The sequence below is a fragment of the Megalobrama amblycephala genome, linkage group LG18, assembly GCF_018812025.1.
Source record: "Megalobrama amblycephala isolate DHTTF-2021 linkage group LG18, ASM1881202v1, whole genome shotgun sequence".
Classification (NCBI taxonomy): Eukaryota; Metazoa; Chordata; class Actinopteri; order Cypriniformes; family Xenocyprididae; genus Megalobrama; species Megalobrama amblycephala.
In genome coordinates this window covers 28463937-28484063 of record NC_063061.1, presented here as the reverse complement: position 1 = coordinate 28484063, position 20127 = coordinate 28463937, and the positions used below count along the sequence as shown (strand labels likewise).

Genomic DNA, 20127 nt, shown 5'->3' with positions numbered 1-20127 from the left:
ATTTAATTTGAAACCTGAAGAAGGTTTCTATCATAGGGTTTTTTAATCATTCATCAGGAAATTGCTTACAAAAGTTAAAGAACACCTCTTTTTTTAGGCATCCTGTCTGTCTGGTGAGCTATGTGCCGTTTAATATAAAACAGTTCTATCTGGGGGCAGAACAACACTCATGCATTATTCAAGGTACATCTAAGAGAACTTCTGGGATCTCCCTTTTGCATCCAAGTTCACATTGTGCACAGGTTTGTGCACAAGACCTGGCGCTTCTGCAAAGACAGGCAATTGTGGGCTTTGGCTTATTGCTTACTGAAGCTTACAGGACTCTCAGACAGTCCAATCCCAACCCAGATTGCAGTAGCTGTAGTGTATAATTCTGCAATCAGGAAGTTCAGCAACACAGTAGTTTGAAATTAACTATTATTTACTGACAGATGAATGTCTGAGGCACTTCAACAAGGACGAATAATCCTTATGAAAGAAGGACTTTTACACAACTTTTGCACTTTTATTTTGCATTTGCTTTATTATTGTCTTTGCATATGTTGGTGGTTAAAACAATGTTTTGTTAAAAAGAATTATCATTTTTGCATAATGATTTTTTTTTTAATATCAACAAAATATCAGTTTTGTTTAAAAAAATATTGGTATTGGCCTTTTAGCAACCCATATCTGTTGAAGCATAGTTCATGTTCAGAAGTCCAGAGTGTCGTGCTGGTAGCGCAGTCGCGGGCTGTTGTCGCTATAGAATTGACTGAACCAGCGTCTGTGTTTCTGAATAGCTGAGTCTTCCTTCACAAGCATAGGTTTGGAGATGTACGTCTTGTTGTTCCAGATCATCACATCTCGTTCGAACTGTAACAGCAAAACCATCAGTTGATCCATCAGTTTATATATTCATAAAATAACTTAAAGGTGATAGAGAGGATTTTTTCGTCGACTGAGAATCCAAAGACTGTTAGTGAGTTTTTGAAATGAGCACATGCGTAAGAACAACCCCCCTCCTTCACAACACATTTCAAAGGAACGCCTCCCAAAACTCGTAAACACTCGTATTGGAACATGAGTGTTTACCACCGGCATTCGCTGTGTCATGTTTTTTGGATTCATTATGTCGGACTATAATCTGCAGTTGTTACTCCTGTCTCCTGACAAAAACATTGCATGTGGCGCCTGTAGAGTGTGGAAAGTTACTGGAGAGCGCAGCCGTGCACGTCTCACAAGGAACGTCACGGCAGTGATTGACAAGCCAGAGGGCCAATCGTGATTGGCTGATGTTTTTAAGGCCCTACCTCGTGCACAGATGATGTATATTAATATTATTCCTTTCAGTGCACCTAATAAATAGTCTTTTATAAGTTAGTAAAGACAGTTTCAAGTAATATTGCAAAAATGTATAAAACAAAACATCCTCTTTAGCACCTTTAATTTTGATCAAAGAATCCTGAATCTAGTTTTCACAAACATATTAGACAGCATAACTGTTTTCAACATTGATAATAATAAGAATAATAAGATGTTTCTTAAAGGCACAATATGTCATTTTAAAACAAGGCATAGCTTGATGGCGCCTTGATTTCGCGGAATCATGGGAGTTGTTGTCTTCACATCTACAGACTCTAGACTTGGGCAGAAATCATATTCATGGATGAGCTAATGTATTAAAGATTTATTAACATTACTGTAGTATGAAGCAGGCTGAAAGCCGTTGGAGCGGAACGAGGACACGGGAGCGATTGCTAATGAGAGACAATCGTGACAAGCGGCTCAAGAGCAGCGCAACTTTTATAATGCCACAGACGAGCACTTCCACTTCTTCCAGTAATGTGTGGGGTAACGCAGTGCCGTTTTATCACATTTGTGTGTTGAAAGTTGTTATAGTGCTACTCTGTGCATTCGCTCAGCGGCTACTATGAGACTCTTGTTGCACACTGCAGTAAGCTAGATCAATATTAGGCATGGTAAAACATGGTAAATCACAGTAAATCAAGAAAATGAGATTTAAACAATAAGACATACTGTGTTGAGCTATATAACAATGATTAGTGTTCTGTCGATGAATGTATCCATACAGTTGCTCACCTGTCTAATAAAACACATAATATATTAAAGGGATAGTTCACCCAAAAATGAAAATTTGATGTTTATCTGCTTACCCCCAGGGCATCCAAGATGTAGGTGACTTTGTTTCTTCAGTAGAACACAAATGATGATTTTTAACTGCAACCACTGCCGTCTGTCAGTCAAATAATGAGAGTGAATGGTCACACAATCTATGAGTTAATAAACATGCACAGACGAATCCAGATTAAACCCTGCGGCTCGTGACGACACATTGATGTCCTAAGACACGAAACGATCAGTTTGTGCAAGAAACCGAACAGTATTTATATAATTTTTTACCTCTAAAACACCACTATGTCCAACTGCGTTCAGCATTCGCTTGGTGAGGTCTGATCGTGCTCTGATAACGGAAGTGATGTCTAGCACTCATTGAAGTATATGCGCAAGACATCACTGTCGTTATCAAAGCACGATCAGACATCACCAAGCGAATGCTGAACGCAGTTGGACAAAATGATATAAATACTGATCGTTTTCTCGCACAAATCGACGGCACATTGATGTCTTAGGACATCAATGTGCCATCACGTGCCGCAGGGTTTAATTTGGATTTGTCTGTGCATGTTTATTGACTCTTATAGATTGTGTGACCATTCACTCCCATTATTTGACTGACAGACGGCAACGGTTGGAGTTAAAAATCATCATTTGTGTTCTACTGAAGAAACAAAGACACCTACATCTTGGATGCTCTGGGGGTAAGCAGATAAACATCAAATTTTCATTTTTGGGTGAACTATCCCTTTAAAGCATTTTTGGTGTTTCCAAAATTGAGGGTAACGCGTTATGATGTCATTGATAGGTGACGCACGGACAAGGTCCGTGTCCTGGTTTAAATGCTTATTTATCTGGATTTAAACATTCTTGTAAATGTTTTAATCCAAAAATATTACATATTGTGCCTTTAAGCAACAAATCAGCATAAAAAGAATGATTTCTGAAGGATCACATGACACTAAAGACTGGTGTAATAGAGTGCCTCAGGGATGACGCATTTTTGTAGGCAAAACCCGAAGCGAGTTAGCATTTTTGGACTTCCGGTTCCAACGCCGTAAAGTCTATGGGTTTTTTGAACGGGTTTTTGCTAAATCGCCTGAAATAATATTTGGTCTGTGGTTAACAAAGCCTCTAAATATTTTCACGTTTTGATCTATGATATAAAACACACCAGTTATTACCCGCTTGTGATTTTTTAAACTTTTACTGTGTCTTAAAATCGGCGGTTGCTAACAAATTGCTAAAAGGGACTACTTCCTTTGGCGGGGACTTTAGACGTCATCATTAAAAACGAGACATTTGGACAACATTTCTCATGAAAAAGTGGATAAGTATTCATACACAGCGCAGACCATAATCAGCGAGCATGTTTGTAAATAAAGTTCTTTTTTAAATAAAGTTTGAGGAAGTTTGGTGGTGATGACGTTGATCCGCGACCATGGTGTGCTGTAGTCCGTTTATAGCCTACTGTTAGCCTTTTATATCTGACGACTTTATTTAGGCTTCAAAATCTATAAATGTTGTGTTAACTTGTAAAGATTATCTTGATAGACAAAACGTGTAAGTGTCATAACCCTTTGTTAAACACAGAGCTTATTTTCTGCGATTTTCCAAAAGTCTATGGGAAAAATGCATAGGCTTTCAACCGAGGGAACCCGTGCGCCGCTAACTTCCGGGTTGGCCAACAAAAACACGTCATCCCTGGGGCACTCTATGATGCTGAAAATTTAGTTTTGCCATCACAGGAATAAATTACATTTTAAAATAGATTAAAATTGAAAACAGTTTCAAAATATTACTGTTTTTACTCTATTTTTCAACAGATAAATGCAGCCTTGGTGACGAATAATAGTAAAAATTATTTTAAAAAATCTTACTGACCCCAAACTTTTGAACGATAGTGTATGGATGAGAAACTTTTCAGAATGCAACATGTAACAATGTTGCCAATTAATGCACATTTCCAAAATTCAAGTCTGCTTTGTTGACCCTTCACGTTACCTGGATGCATTCTGCCCGAAGAATGAACTTAGGTACCAGGGGAGGGATGGTGTTCTGGTAGAAGATGGTGTGTGAAACACACTGCAGTAATGGCTCAACTGGGGTAACACAGTGCATCATCACACCCCGACCCAAGAAACGGTGTTCAAAGAGCAGGAAAACCACACCTGGACCCACCTGCGAACATGAAAGTAAATGACATGTCATCTATGCAGCATTCTGCTGCGTAAGACCAGATCAAATTGATTAACTGACATACATCATAACAAATCTTCCCTTATCCAGATTTTGCTTCTCACGCCTATAGCACTTTCCACCCTCAAGGATTCAGACTCTTTTTAACTTCAACCTCAAGTGAAGATCCAAGCACAGCCTTGAATTACAACTGTTTTCACACATACCATTAGGATTATTCACCGTCACTATGGTGACAAGACTATTCCTTTTCAGACAACACAAAAAGAAAAATGTTGCACAACTGACCATGAAGGAAAATTATGGCATTGAGACTTGGACTGCTACATAGACACGAAAACAAAGAAAAGGTTACACTTTACTATAGGCTTCTATATATTAACATTAACAAAATTTTTTGAGCATTAATTAACTTTGTTTAATGTTAATTTCATGTACATTACCATTAGCTAATGTAATATGAACAAACATATATTGACAATGAAAAATATGCTAAGTATACATAAAAATATATGTATATGAAAAGTATATTAATAATTGAACAAATAAAATAATAATTAAACATAATACATCTATCTAATAAATATTATCTAACATTAAATAATGTACAAAAATTAATTAGTAATGAAAAACAACAAAACCAAATTTTAAAGTGTAACCATAATTAAGTATTACAAAACATTTGTAAAAGGACAGAAAAGCTTAATATTTTTTGCAGCACTGAATCTGAATTATTTAACCCATAATATGTGATTCATAAAGAAAAGGATCTGCACTGAGCGCAGCCATACATCACTGTACAACAAAAGCATCTCATTAGTATATCTGACACATCCCACAGCAATGAATAACAGCATCTCACACACACACACACACATATTTAATTTATATAAATGCATGCTCTGTATGCGCTCGCGTAACTGCTTAAAATACAGCGAACCACCCACAGAACACAGAGATCAAGACACTGCTGTTGCGTTCAAGATCATCCATGACTTTCTTTCCATTCTTCTAATCAGTCAGTCTCCAGGCATTTCTCACAGTCTGCATGGCTCACATACGCCCTCTAGCTGACGGTCCAGTCATTACCTGTCTGGCCATGACGTCCAAATCAAGAAGAGGCCAGTGACGACCGAACACAGTGAGAGCATGTTTCACCAACATCTGTGAGCAGTGCTTGTTTGGCTCGGGCTCAGGCTTCCACTCCACCTGGAAAATACACAAACAAATCAAGTCTTACAGGTGTGGAACATCATGAGGGGGTGCAAATAATGACAGAATTTAACTCATTTGGGTGAACTATCCCTTTAAAGGGTTAGTTCACCCAAAAATGAAAATTCTGTCATTAATTACTCACTCTCATGTCGTTCCACACCCGTAAGATGTTCATTCATCTTCAGAACACAAATTAAGATATTTTTGATAAAATCTGATGGCTCAGTGAGGCCTCCATTGACAGTAAGATAATTAACACATATTTAAAACAGTTCATGTGACTACAGTGGTTCAATCTTAATGTTATGAAGCGACAAGAATACTTTTTGTGGGCCAAAAAAACAAAATAGCGACTTTATTCAATAATATCTAGTGATGGACGATTTTTCATGAAGCTTCAGAGCTTTACAAATCTTTTGTTTCGAATCAGTGGTTCAGAGCACGTATCAAACTGCCAAAGTCACGCCCCCCTGAAACTCTAATGAAGTAACAAAGCCTTGTTTACTGAAATCACGTGACTTTGGCAGTTTGATATACGCTCACTGATTCGAAACAAAAGATTCGTAAAGCTTTGAAGCTTCATGAAGCAGTGTTTTAAAATCGCCCATCACTAGATATTGTTGAATAAAGTCGTTATTTTGTTTTTTTTGGCGCACAAAAAGTATTATCGTCGCTTCATAACATTAAGGATGAACCACTGTAGTCACATGAACTGTTTTGAATATGTCTTTAGTAGCTTTCTGGATATTGAAAGTGTTAATTATCTTGCTGGCAATGCAGGCCTCACTGAGCCATTGGATTTTATCAAAAATATCTTAATTTGTCTTCCGGGTGTAGAACGACACAAGGGTGAGTAATTAATGACAGAATTTTCATTTTTGGGTGAACTAACCCTTTAAGATGAAATGGAAAACGGTATTAAACTAGCTCTTTTTAAATAAAAATGGTCCAGTCTACTCATAACGTAAGTAATTTACATATTCATATTTTTTCTTAAAGGTACAGTGACAAAACTGGAAAGTTATATATGTACAAAATTATATATGGGATTATATGAATAAAATGCTACAAAAGTGTAGTTATAAGGCTCCTTTAATCAAGTACCAACTCAAAACACATAGACATATAAGGAAGGGTGTTTTTACAGAAGAGTGGAGCTTACAAGATATTGTTATATTTTTATGGTTTTATGATAGTGTTATCCGTTTTAATTCAACCATGTATCCTAGTTCTCCTCTACATAACAAGATAAAAACTGTTGACCAGGGTTATTACTGTTAGCAAAAACTAAAACCATAAAAACATTTTCCATTACTTGAAACAAAATAAATGGTAACTAAATAAAATATATATATAAAAAACTTAAACTAAAACCAAGACATTTCTCATTTTCATTTAGTTTAACTTTAAGTACTATAATAACTAAAACTAAATAAACTAAAATTTAAATTAAATAATAATAATAATAAAAAAAATAATAAAAATGACAAAAAATACTTGAACTAAAATTAAAGTGAAAATATAAAAATAAAATCTAATTAGAAATATTATTAAACATGATAATAGTATTTCACTGATGCTAAAATAACACTGCTGCTGACAATGGCATTTCTCCCTAGGATGAATGTCTATGTGAGGAATCAAACCTTCCAGTCATGCCGTATAAACTCCCAGGTCTTGCTGTTAGTATAGCGCAGATCAACTCCACTGACGATACCTGGAGTGTGCAAATGAGCCAAGTGTGCGATGTCCGCAGCGTTCTCTGGAATCTCCTGAGAGAGACAAAAGTGTGAATTAAAATTACTGTTATACAAACCCAATATTCACATATGAGATGAATCACATATATGCTGTCTCACCTCAATGTGTGCATTAATAAAGTGTTCGGTACGACCGCGGTACACCCATTCCCCGCGGGTGATCTCGCTCTGTTCCGGCACTCTCCAGCTGGGCTCGAGCCCGTCACAGTGAAACCACACCAGAACCTGCCCATTGATCTCACAGCTGGGCCAACACCGCACCTTCGCAAACTCAGGCACTGAAAAACATCCAAACAAATGCCAAATACACTGTCAGTGAAATGTTTTAGGCTCAGTATTATTTTATTTTAAAGAAATTAATACTTTCATTCAGCAAAGGATGCATTTCTGTCATGACAACTCTAGGAGTGTTTGGCATGGTAATGGATATGACAATGCTGATGTTTGGTCTTAGCAGAATAGATCTGCTATGCTGCTGCTGCAGAGCAAGTACAACAGAATACATGAATTACCCATAGCAGATCTATACAGGTGGAGCTGGGGAAGGTGGAGGGTTTCTGAAAGCGCTCTGCAACTGCTACAGCAAATGCTGACCAAGTATTTGAAGGTTGAGCAGCGAGCTCATTGGCTACTGATACAGCAGGAACCAATCAGCTGTGCCCTGTAGAGAATGATGTGATTGTAAGCAGATTGAGTTAAGGACCTATTAGCCTGCGCCATCTAGAGTTTCATGACAGAACTTTGTATTTATGTTACAAATGAACTTTCTATTCATCAAAGAATCCTTAAAAAATTAGCAGTTTCCACAAAAAAAAGAAAAAAACTGATTTCAAGATTAATAACAATAACAAATTTTCCCTGAACAGCAAATCAGCATATTAGAATGATTTCAGAAGGATCATGTGACACTTAAGACTGGAGTAATGATGCAGAAAAGTCAGCTTTGCATCACAGGAATAAATTACATTTTAAAATATATGACAATAGATAAGTTATTTTTAATTGTAATGACATTTTACAAAAATTAGTTTTTACTGTATTTTAAAGGTCCCGTTTTTCATGTTTTTTTGAAGCTTTGATTGTGTTTATAGTGTGCAATATAACATGTGTTCATGTTTAGCGTGTAAAAAAACACAGTATTTTTCACATAATTTACTTATCTGTATACCGCTGTTTCCACTGTCATAAAAACGGGCTGATGACTTCCTTGTTCTATGAAGTCCCTCCTTCAGAAAACGTAACGAGTTCTGATTGTGCCAGCGGTTCCTGTGTTTTGATTCGACAGCAGTTTAGCGCACCGTGCCCGGAAAAGTCACGCCTCTTACCATAACGTGGAGATGCACGCGCTCAGTGTTATTGTAAACATGTCTTTAATTTTACCCTATCAATTTGAGCCGGAATCAGACCCGGTGATTGGACTGCGGGATGAAAATAACAGCGTTTCGACGACATGGCGACAAACACACTCTACAAACGCAACTCTTGTGTATTCCTGTGGGCGGAGGTTAGTCAAAAAACTGTTTTAGTGACGTCATTAAAGAAGGAAGTAGAGGGATGTAGTCCAAACTGGCCGTTCGATGTAGGCGACTTCTGTTAAATAAAATATCTCGCTTGGCATTGAACTTTGAGCTTTAACATTTTACAGATTTTATTTATACTCTAACAACAACATTACACACTAACTAAAGTTTGAAACATGGGATCACAAAGAACGGGACCTTTAATCAAATAAATGGCAAGCATACAAGACTTCTTTCAAAAACATTAAACAATTCTTACCGAGCCCAAACTTTTTGATTGTAGTATATGTCTAAAAAGTACTTGTACATATCATTTGCACTTATACTTACACAAGTTTTATGCAACACAAACAATATTCATGAAATCAAGAACATAGAAAACACATCTTAATTTCTTTTTTGATTTCTTACCTTTATCTGCATATGGAATCTTGACACATTTCCCATCGACTCCACGGAACTGCCACCCGTGGAAGGGGCATTCAATGCAGCCCCCTACGACTCGGCCCCCCACAGCCAGGTTGGCACCTAAGTGGGGGCAGTAAGCATCCACCACATAGGCTTTGCCATCCTGCCCACGGAACACTGCCACCTGCTGTCCTGGAGAAAAATACAACTAAATGTCTTTTTTTTTCATTTTGCTGTAGTCTTTAACAATAAAAATAGTATTGTATGCCACAATTGGTTACAATAAACTGAAGAGGGCAGTAATGGTCTTTCACAAAAAGAACGAAGTGACTGCTGCAGGTTCTCAGATTTCTGAAAATCGTTGTTGAACATTGTTGATATTTGAAATCACGCCAAACATCCAAACCCATCCTTAATTGCTCTGCCCCCGAAATGCACAAACAGGCAATGCAATAGTGGATGTCTCTTTATCATAGCAAAAAAAGCTTTGCGAAAAATAAAGCAAAGATGACGAATGAACAACAATGAAGAAAAAAAATGAACATAAAGTACACTACACAAGTATATACATGCAAGAGTTTTTATTAGTTGTCAGCAGTACACACTCAAAACCAATGTTAGTCACATACAGAGCAGAACCAACGCAACCTCAGCATCCATTATCAGGCCTTCCAGCTTAGGTCTCTCCAGTGCTGGAAAGCATTTCTGATATTAAATCTCTTGCCCGATCTTGCTCACTCTCTCTCCTCCCCCATCAAAAGTATGTACACCCCCTACTGCTGATTGGCTACAATTTTGTTGTGGTGCTCAGTAAGATCCACTTTCAACAGCGTTTTTCAGAAATCACTTACTGAAGCTTAAATTGGGTAATTGCCACAGACCAGCCGCATCCAAATTGTAATTTTTTACAAGATGGACAAAATTTGTCACCAAATAAGTCATTTGGTTTAACCAAAATTTCGGTTTTACCGAATGACACTTTTGGTTATACCGAATGACAATATTTTCAAACAATGCTAACAGGCTGATATCTAGGTAGCTAGCTAGATTGCTAGCAAAAGGACAATCAAACATTTTATATTTAGTACAAGTTTTTAAAATATTAAAACATTTTCCATGTTTTATAGCGGTTGTACCGAATGATCAAGTGATATGAGCAAGTGAAAACATGAATTTTTTAAATAGTTAAGAGGGAGTTAGTGACTTTGCATCATGACCATGTGGTCCTTTGCAGGTGTCTGAATGATGTCACATCCTGTCACATGATATTGACCACATGACCTGATCCAAAATGGTCCCTTTATATTGGTTACTCCGAATGACATCAATGAAATTCATTTTTCTTTCTCATAACAAAGCAACGATTTCTACACATAATTTTAATACTATTTTTCACTATGTTGATATATGATGTTATAAAATCATGCCAGAATAAAAAATATATATATTTATTAAATGTTAAGATATTTTAATCATAAATGAAATGGCTGTATTGGACGGTTAAACCGAATGACCTTTTGACAGTTTAAAATACCTTTCTATAGCAAAATATAATTAAAACTTTTGGATTCATAATAATACTTTTTTTTCACCTGGGCTGGCCTGCTTGCTTACAACTAAAAGGCGGAGGTTTGCAGTATTAGAAAATAAATTACATTTCATGTCACATCAATGAGGATGTCTGACACTGGTCTAGATTTTGCTATTACATCACAGTCTATATCATAAGCCAAATGGGAAAGTTAATAATTAATTAAAAACAAACAGTAAAGTGTGTCAGTTAATAATTAGGCCTATATTGTTTGTCTGGCAAGTGGCAGTTTTTATATAACCAGGAATAGGCGTAGCAACATTGAGGACTGTAAAATCCTGATTTACACAGTCATTCTCTCCTCAGGTCTACAGCTACAGGACTGAAAAAAACTCCCTTTCTTTTGTGCTGACCTGAGGGGTTTTATTTGCCTGCAATGCAGTGCCCCTGAAAAAAGTTCCTACACTCAGATGACAAAATTGCACAAAGGAAAAAGGTAGTGGAAGCAAACAAACATGACTGCCACAATTGATATCAATAATATGTGTGAAAATACTCTGTCATTAAAATATGTACAGTCCTACACAGGAAGTACAAACAGCAAGTCGATATGAAGAGGTTAATAAAGAGAGAGAGAGAGAGAGAGCAGTGTGTTTGAGCTGAGTAAGCATATCAGTTATCTGTTATCTGACATGATTCCTATAAGACATCTAGCCGATATAGGCCATTTAACTAAAGTATGCTGTAGCAGTAACTGCATGCAATTAAATGCTGTGCCCTTTGAGATCACTAAAGGAAACCCAATTTAGCCGTGCCACTTCCAAGATGCTGCTTTTTAGTCTGTGTGCTTGCAACAAGCATCTAGAAAGCATATAACCACAGATATCTTTAAAGATGCCCTAGAATCAAAAACTGAATTTACCTTGGCATAGTTGAATAACAAGAGTTCAGTACATGGAAATGACATACAGTGAGTCTCAAACACCATTGTTTCCTCCTTCTTGTGTAAATCTCATTTGTTTAAAAGACCTCCGAAGAACAGGCGAATCTCAACATAACACCGACTGTTGCGTAACAGTCGGGATCATTAATATGTATGAGCCTGATATTTGCATATGCCTCCCCATGTTCAAGGCATTAGACAAGGGCAGCCAGTATTAACGTCTGGATCTGTGCACAGCTGAATCATCAGACTAGGTAAGCAAGCAAGAACAATAGCGAAAAATGGCAGATGGAGCAATAATAACTGACATGATCCATGATTACATGATATTTTTAGTGATATTTGTAAATTGTCTTTATAAATGTTTCATTAGCATGTTGCTAATGTACTGTTAAATGTGGTTAAAGTTACCATAGTTTCTTACTGTATTCACGGAGACAAGAGCCGTTGCTATTTTCATTTTTAAACACTTGCAGTCTGTATAATTCATAAACACAACTTCATTCTTTATAAATCTCTCCAACAGTGTGTAATGTTAGCTTTAGCCACGAAGCACAGCCTCAAACTCATTCAGAATCAAATGTAAACATCCAAATAAATACAATACTCACATGATCCGACGCATGCATGCAGTATGAATGACGAACATCTTGTAAAGATCCATTTGAGGGTTATATTAGCTGTGTGAACTTTATGCACTGTATTATAGTCGAGAGCTCGGGGGCAGGGAGTGCGAGATTTAAAGGGGCCGCAGCCTAAATCGGTGCATAATTAATGATGCCCCAAAATAGGCAGTTAAAAAAATTAATTTAAAAAAAATCTATGGGGTATTTTGAGCTGAAACTTCACAGACACATTAAGGGGACACCTTAGACTTATATTACATCTTGTAAAAACTGGTTCTAGGGCACCTTTAAAGGGGACCTATAAGTATAATATACGTCTCAGGGGTCCAAGAATGTGTCTTTGAAGTTTAAGCTCAAAATACAACCACAGATCATTTATTATACCATGTTGTAAATGCCCATTTTTGAGTGGAAGGAAAAACATACCGTTTTTATGCCTTTGTTCATCTTCGGAACACAAATTAAGATATTGTTGATGAAATCCAATAGCTCAGTGAGGCCTGCATTGCCAGCAATGTTACTGCACCTCTCAAGATCCATAAAAGCACTAAAAACATATTTGAAACAGTTCATGTGAGTTCAGTGGTACTATCTTAATATTATAAAGCGACGAGAATACTTTTTGTGTACCAAAATTTCAGCAGTTTAGCCCTTTGATAGGAGATCCGAATCATTAATTCGAAACAAAAGATTCATAAAGCTCAGAAGCTTCATGTAGAAGTGTTTTGAAATTGGCCCATATAGATAGTTGAAAATTTGTTATTTAGTTTTTTTGGTGCACAAAAAGTATTCTTATCGCTTTATAATATTAAGATAGAACCACTGAACTCACATGAACTGTTTCAAATATGTTTTTAGTACCTTTATGGATCTTGAGAGGTGCAGTAACATTGCTGGCAATGGAGGCCTCACTGAGCCATCGGATTTCATCAACAATATCTTAATTTGTATTCCAAAGATGAATGAAGATCTTAAGGGTGTGGAACGACATGAGGGTGAGTAATTAATGACAGAATTTTCATTTTTGGTGAACTAACCCTTTAAGTGTGTTAAAAATAATCAGGAAAGTGTACTCTCTTAAACTGGCCTTTTCATTATCAGCAAGTACCATGTTTTAAAAAATATACCTTTAAGACAAAGTACACTACAAGTGCATATTTAAAATATACTTGAAATTTCAGTCAGAGTGCTTCACAGTGAGGTAAAATGAGGATTAGTTAAAGGTGCCCAAGAATGCTTTTTCACAAGATGTAATATAAGTCTAAGGTGTCTCCTGAATGTGTCTGTGAAGTTTCAGCTCAAAATACCCCATAGATTTTTTTTTTTATAAATTTTTTTAACTGCCTATTTTGGGGCATCATTAACTATACACTGATTTTGGCAGCGCCGCCCCTTTAAATCACGTGCTCCCTGCCACACGAGCTCTCGACTATATTACAGCGCATTTACAAAGTTCACACAGCTAATATAACCCTCAAATGGATCTTTACAAGATGTTCGTCATGCATGCTGTATGCATGCTTCGAATTATGTTAGTAAAGTATTTATTTTGATGTTTACGTTTGATTCTGTATGAGTTTGAGGCTATATGCTCTGTGGCTAACGGCTAATGCTACACTGTTGGAGAGATTTATAAAGAATGAAGTTGTGTTTATGCATTATACAGACTGCACATGTTTAAAAATGAAAATAGCAACGGCTCTCTTGTCTCCGTGAATACAGTAAGAAACGATGGTAACTTTAACCACATTTAACAGTACATTAGCAACATGTTAACGAAACATTTAGAAAGACAATTTACAAACATCACTAAAAATATCATGTTATCATGGATCATGTCAGTTATTATTGCTCCATCTGCCATTTTTCGCTGTTGTTCTTGCTGGCTTACCTTGTCTGTGCACAGATCCAGACGTTAATACTGCCTTTCCTTGTCTAATGCCTTGAACATGGGCTGGCATATATGCAAATATTGGGGTCATACATATTAATGATCCCGACTGTTACGTAACAGTCGGTGTTATGTTGAGATCCGCGTGTTTTCCGGAAGTCTTTTAAACAAATGAGATTTATATAAGAAGGAGGAAGCAATGGGGTTTGAAACTCAATGTATGTCTTTTCCATGTACTGAACTCTTGTTATTCAACTATGCCAATATAAATTCAATATTTAATTCTAGGGCACCTTTAACTGAATTTGGTCTGAGACATATCTTTAATGTACAGTATCTTTACAGTATCATTTCATTTACAGTATCTTTTATCTATACATTTTTTTTGTGGTGACAGTCGGCCAGGTTTGTAAAAGTAATCAAAGGTCACACAGGTTCAGTGGTCTCCAGGCTGCAAAAAGCACAACAGTGTTTCTTTGTATCCCAAAGACAAAACTACAAAGGTGTTTTGTTTGGTTTTCATTGAAAACCCAAAGGTCTCTGCCACATGATAGGACATCCTACAACAACTCAGCTAAGCAACAGACACTTAAACATAACAAAAAGCCAAGATGAGTAACAAAAGACAAAGACTTTGAAATGACAGGGCTGCACGTATACAAGAGTTTAACCTGTGAGGTTATAGTATGTCAAATGCATAATGAAAATGATGGGGAATGATTTTATGTTTCACAGATGATCCGCAACCCTGTCTGAAATCAATAAGATGCTACCTTACCCAGAAACCTGATCATCTCAATAACCTTGTTGATTTTCCATCAGAAACTGATCGAAAAAATTCATATCAGCTGCATACAGTATATAATGCTTCAACATACAGTATACAATATCCTGTCTGTGAAATCTGAAATATCACCCAAAATATGTTAAACTTTTGAATGTTGAGTATTTATGCCATAAATACTTATGGTATAGCTATAGGAATTGTTGTGTAAAAGGTTTTAGATGAAGTATAGGCATGTCACACTGCCCAGAAATAAAGTATTTACATTTATGGACTAAGTGACGTGCAGTTCATGCAAGGTATACAGTTTATCGTTGTGCGTTTAATCAAATTAAATCAACAAAAGACCTTAGAGATACTAGCACTATGTATGCTGAACTGCAGGGACATAAAGAATGGAAAAATGAAACGGAAATTAATAATCAACCTCTCATTTTTTTGTGTAATAACAGACATGGAAAACTAACATACTGTAGGCTATGCGACAAAATAGCTGCATTATTGATATCAAGATGGGAATGTTAGGATACAAATGACTTCGTTTCTGTTCTTGAAGTGACCTGGAAATTCATCTGGCTACAAAAGAGTGAATGAAGAGCTATTTCAGTCCCAGTTATCTGCGTCTGCGCAGCACTGGAAGGAAGACACATGGCTGAAAATGTGCAGAGCCTCATAGGGAAACACTGGCTGTCTGTAATTCATTAATCATTTTTAACTGTCAAGTGTCTAACAGGCATCCCTGCATATTATGGCAAGCTCTTTTGACTTTTAATGATTCTCGGAATATGATATTTTGATATAGATATTACAATTCAATTTTCACTAATTAAAAAGGATCATTCTTGATGGAATTTTTACTAGTAACAAAAGTAATTTTTGATATCAGGAATTACATTTCCACTAGCACAAACACAAATTCTTGATATCATAAATTCTTACAAGTTTTTAAATGTTAACAGGGCGTCAAAACTATGGAAAGGTAATTGCAGATATCAAAAATTTGTTTCTTAATAGTTACAATTTCTAGTACACATATCAGCTGTGCTTCCACATCAACTTTTAAAAAGCTCTCCGCAAAAACGCATTCTGTGACGCATGCGTACATAGATTAAAATATACGCGTCTCGTGATGTTTTATGATGTTCATCCCCCACTTTCTGATTCAATAATGTGTTTTATATCGCTTCTGTACGGCTGTTTGTGATCCCATGACACTTTAACTGCTGCAAAAAAGGATAAATAAATCTGTGGGACATTTCCAGTGATGCGTTTTACCTCACCTGCGCTTTATTCACCATCTTTGGCGGTTGTTATTACCTACCTAGCACTGTCACACTCTTCACATCTCCTCTCTCCAGCATGTGAGAGTCTAAAACCCGATACCAGCCGTTTGGATAAACCGGCGGTAATTCTCCAGTTTTCCGTCGCCGCCTCACCTCGTTGGCAGCCTGGGCACGAGAGCGTCCGTCCTCCGCAATGTACCCCACCTCATCCACACCGCGGAGCAGCTCCAAAGGAGCGAATAACAGTCTGTACAACCAGCCCATCGCTAGAAGGAACACGCCCGCGAAGATGCAGGCTGCCGCCCGTGTAGGGGCTCCGGCCAGTCCGGTTCTCCGCCACAGTTCTGGGTATCCACCTCCGAAGAGCGTGTTTGATGGATCTTGGACGAGCATGACGAAAGTGGCGGTGAGACCGATCGCGGCCACCGCGGCCGCCTTGAACAGCAGTGATGCCCGTGAATTCTCCATGACACCTGCGATGTTACACACTGACAGTCAGTGCTCTCGATTATCCCTCCTTCCCATTTTAGTTTCTATGCAGACAGAAGGCGGTGGGTTTGTTTATGCATGCTTTTTTTCTAGGGGTCACACTCACACACAGCATGTGTCTGTATAGCGTTCAGGAGCGCCGTGGATACGTGAAGCGGCGCATGATTGACATCCAGAGACCACGCCCACATGCAGGTGAGATTTCAAAGTACTGCAAAAGTACTGTGCGACACTGTACTTTTACTTCATGAGCAAAGTGCATTGGCAGTTTTTTGTTTAGATGATCAGTTTATTAAAAACGAGGAAAGGTATGTGGAATATAGGCCTATAGCCTACTAACTGCAAAAATTTTAAATTTTTACATTACACATTTCATTTTCATTTTTAACTGTCATTTTATGGAACAGGGTAAAGAACACATCGTTCCCAGAATTCTTTTATTTACTTAAAGGGTTAGTTCACCCAAAAATGAAAATTCTGTCATTTATTACTCACCCTCATGCCGTTCCACACCCGTAAGACCTTTATTAATCTTCGGAACACAAATTAAGATATTTTAGTTGAAATCCGATAGCTCCGTGAGGCCTCCATAGGGAGCAATGGACACTTCCTCTCTCAAGATCCATAAAGGTACTAAAAAGATATTTAAATCGGTTCATGTGAGTACAGTGGTTCAATATTAATATTATAAAGCGACGAGAATATTTTTGGAGCGCCAAAAAAACAAAATAATGACTTATTTAGTGATGGCCGATTTCAAAACACTGCTTCATGAAGCATCAGAGCACAATGAATCAGTGTATCGAATCATGATTCAGATCGCGTGTCAAACTGCCAACGGCTGAAATCACGTGACTTTGGCGCTCCAAACAGCAGATTCGACACACTGATTCATCTGTGCTCCGATGCTTCCTGAAGCAGTGTTTTGAAATCGGCCATCACTAAATAAGTCGTTATTTTATTTTTTTGGCGCTCCAAAAATATTCTTGTCGCTTTATAATATTAATATTGAAGCACTGTACTCACATGAACCAATTTAAATATGTTTTTAGTACATTAATGGATCTTGAGAGAGGAAGCGTCATTGCTCCCTATTGAGGCCTCACGGAGCTATCGGATTTAAACTAAAATATCTTAATTTGTGTTCTGAAGATTACCGAAGGTCTTACGGGTGTGGAACGGCATGAGGGTGAGTAATAAATCACAGAATTAAAAAAAACAACAACAAAAAAAAAAAAACAGGCAAAGAACATGAAGCAGTGCACATGAGCACAATCACCCACTCATCTGTTTTAGTGTTTTGGCCTGTTTTTTTAATGATTTTTTTTTTTTTTATCTGTTTAATCATATACATCCATACATGCATAATAATCAAATAGATAACCTATATCTCTTACAAAAATATATAACATCAATTATAGTTTTAAACTACAGAGAGTCCTCTCAGCTTTACTGTTGTCCTTTATAGAAATGTAAGAATCCCAAAAAAATCTTTAAAAAATCTCAAGTGAATGGGTGGATTTACAATTCTTTCCCCTTTGACTTATGAGTCGAATACATTTATAGATGTGTTTAATCCATTTATCATTATATGATCAAATTAATCAAGAGTTTCATTTTTAGTAGTGTTTAGTAGTTTTGTACATTTTATTCTGCTGATCCTGTGCTTTCTGACTCATAGTAGCCAACAAGTCATGAAGGTCAATAACGCACCACATATATCCACAAACCCATGCATTTGTAACTCTTTTAGGGTTTACAGCTCCATTACCTACTTTGTTAAACAGTATCAGCTCAGATTTGCTGTCCTAAATGTTTTATATATATATATACACACATATATATATATATATATACACACACATAATACATATATACATCTATATAATACATAAAATGTAGTGTATTTAGTATATTAAATATATATATTCTTTCTTTGTTCCAGCTGCTCATGGCCTGTTTTCCAGTGATGTCCTGTCTGAATTCAGTAATAAAGGGTAAAGATAGTGCCAATGTTTGTTCTATCTAATGCTGTGATTGCACTGGTTGTTGAGGGTTACGTGACCATTCCCAAGGAACAGTCTCCACATTTACCAACAATATCTCTAGATAACTATATTAATGTATTAATGTTCCTGGAGTGCCACTGTCCCTCAGATTTCAGTTTCAACCGCAATTAAACACACTTGAACCAGCTAATCGAGGTCTTCAGGATTTCTAGAAACAAAGCCTTACAAACGAGGGTCAATTCAACGCTGGATTTGCACAAAAGATTAACATGACGGCACATGCTAATCGATGAGTTGAATCAACTACATAAATGTATCCACTAACCATTCAGAAACGTCTAGTTTTATTCTCAAAGTTTTAATTTGTTCCTGAGTCTCTCCATCAGTGTCGGACTCCGGTTTTTTAACAATGTAAGACTGAATCCCATTACTGAAAATTGTCATTTTGGCTGTGTGAAATTTGCCCGCTTTGTTGTTGTTGAGCAACCAAAGTGTGAGCTGTTAAAGCTCCGCCCTCTTCTGGAAAGGGAGCCGGGAGCAGCAGCTCATTTGCATTTAAAGGGACACACAAAAAGGTTGTTTTTGCTCACATGCAAATAGGGGAAAATTTGACAAACTATAATAAATGATCTGTGTGGTATTTTGAGCTGAAACTTCACAGAAATATTCTGGAGACACCAGAGACATCTTGTAAAAGTGGCATTTGTCATGATCATGAGTTGGAGTGCCCCATTTAGCTACCAGAGGGCACTCCAACATGGACTCTTAATTCACTGTTTTGGACTTCATTTCCCATACTCACCTCCTGGACTCTTTATCCCTTGTCATTGCACCCAGCTGTTTTGTGTTTGCTCATTAGTTCTGTCTATTTAGTCTCAGTTGTTTCTGTCCTTGTTTGTGGTTTGTTACATTTATGTTACGTTCACTTTTGTACCTCTGGCTTTCTGTTTTTTGTGGACTGTTTACGTGGAGTTTGACCCTTGCCTGTTTTTTGGATATACGACTTTGGATTACCCTACAATAAATGCTGCACTTGGATTTGTACATCTCGTCTGTGTGTCCGTGACAGCATTATAGCTCACCTTTAATGAATCGACAGCCAATCAGCTTCAACATGTTTGCTCTTAAACAATAATTCTATTTTTAGAGTTTACACTGAAAAAAAATGCTGTTTTATAAGAGAAGTCACAGACAATTGCGAGACTTTTATTTCTATGGTATCCTCAACCAGTGACTGACTTTAGCACAACTCTGAACGAGATTCAATGACGTCAAGGCTGTAATGTGATCCAAGTTAGCCGTTATGCATGTGATGTACTGGAACATTTCTAGAGTTAACTAAGAATCTTAGAAA

The 20127-nt window shown here is 37.0% G+C and overlaps 1 protein-coding gene and 1 long non-coding RNA gene across 2 annotated transcripts; one reads left to right on the top strand and one right to left on the bottom strand.

The window, feature by feature from the left end:
* Positions 1–495: 495 nt before the first annotated feature.
* On the bottom strand, positions 496–16878 carry zgc:92275 (cholesterol 7-desaturase nvd). Its single transcript, XM_048166347.1, has 7 exons — positions 16314–16878; positions 9221–9409; positions 7389–7567; positions 7176–7301; positions 5404–5523; positions 4120–4296; positions 496–852 (listed from the first exon to the last, which is right to left on the bottom strand). Exons 1-7 carry the CDS (start codon positions 16741–16743, stop codon positions 691–693), a joined length of 1383 nt encoding a protein of 460 aa, XP_048022304.1. The 5' UTR covers positions 16744–16878; the 3' UTR covers positions 496–690.
* LOC125252779 lies at positions 16858–18777 on the top strand. The gene is made up of 2 exons (XR_007181279.1): positions 16858–16959; positions 18710–18777. It is a non-coding gene; the product is annotated as an uncharacterized LOC125252779 (long non-coding RNA).
* The last annotated feature ends 1350 nt before the right edge of the window (positions 18778–20127 follow it).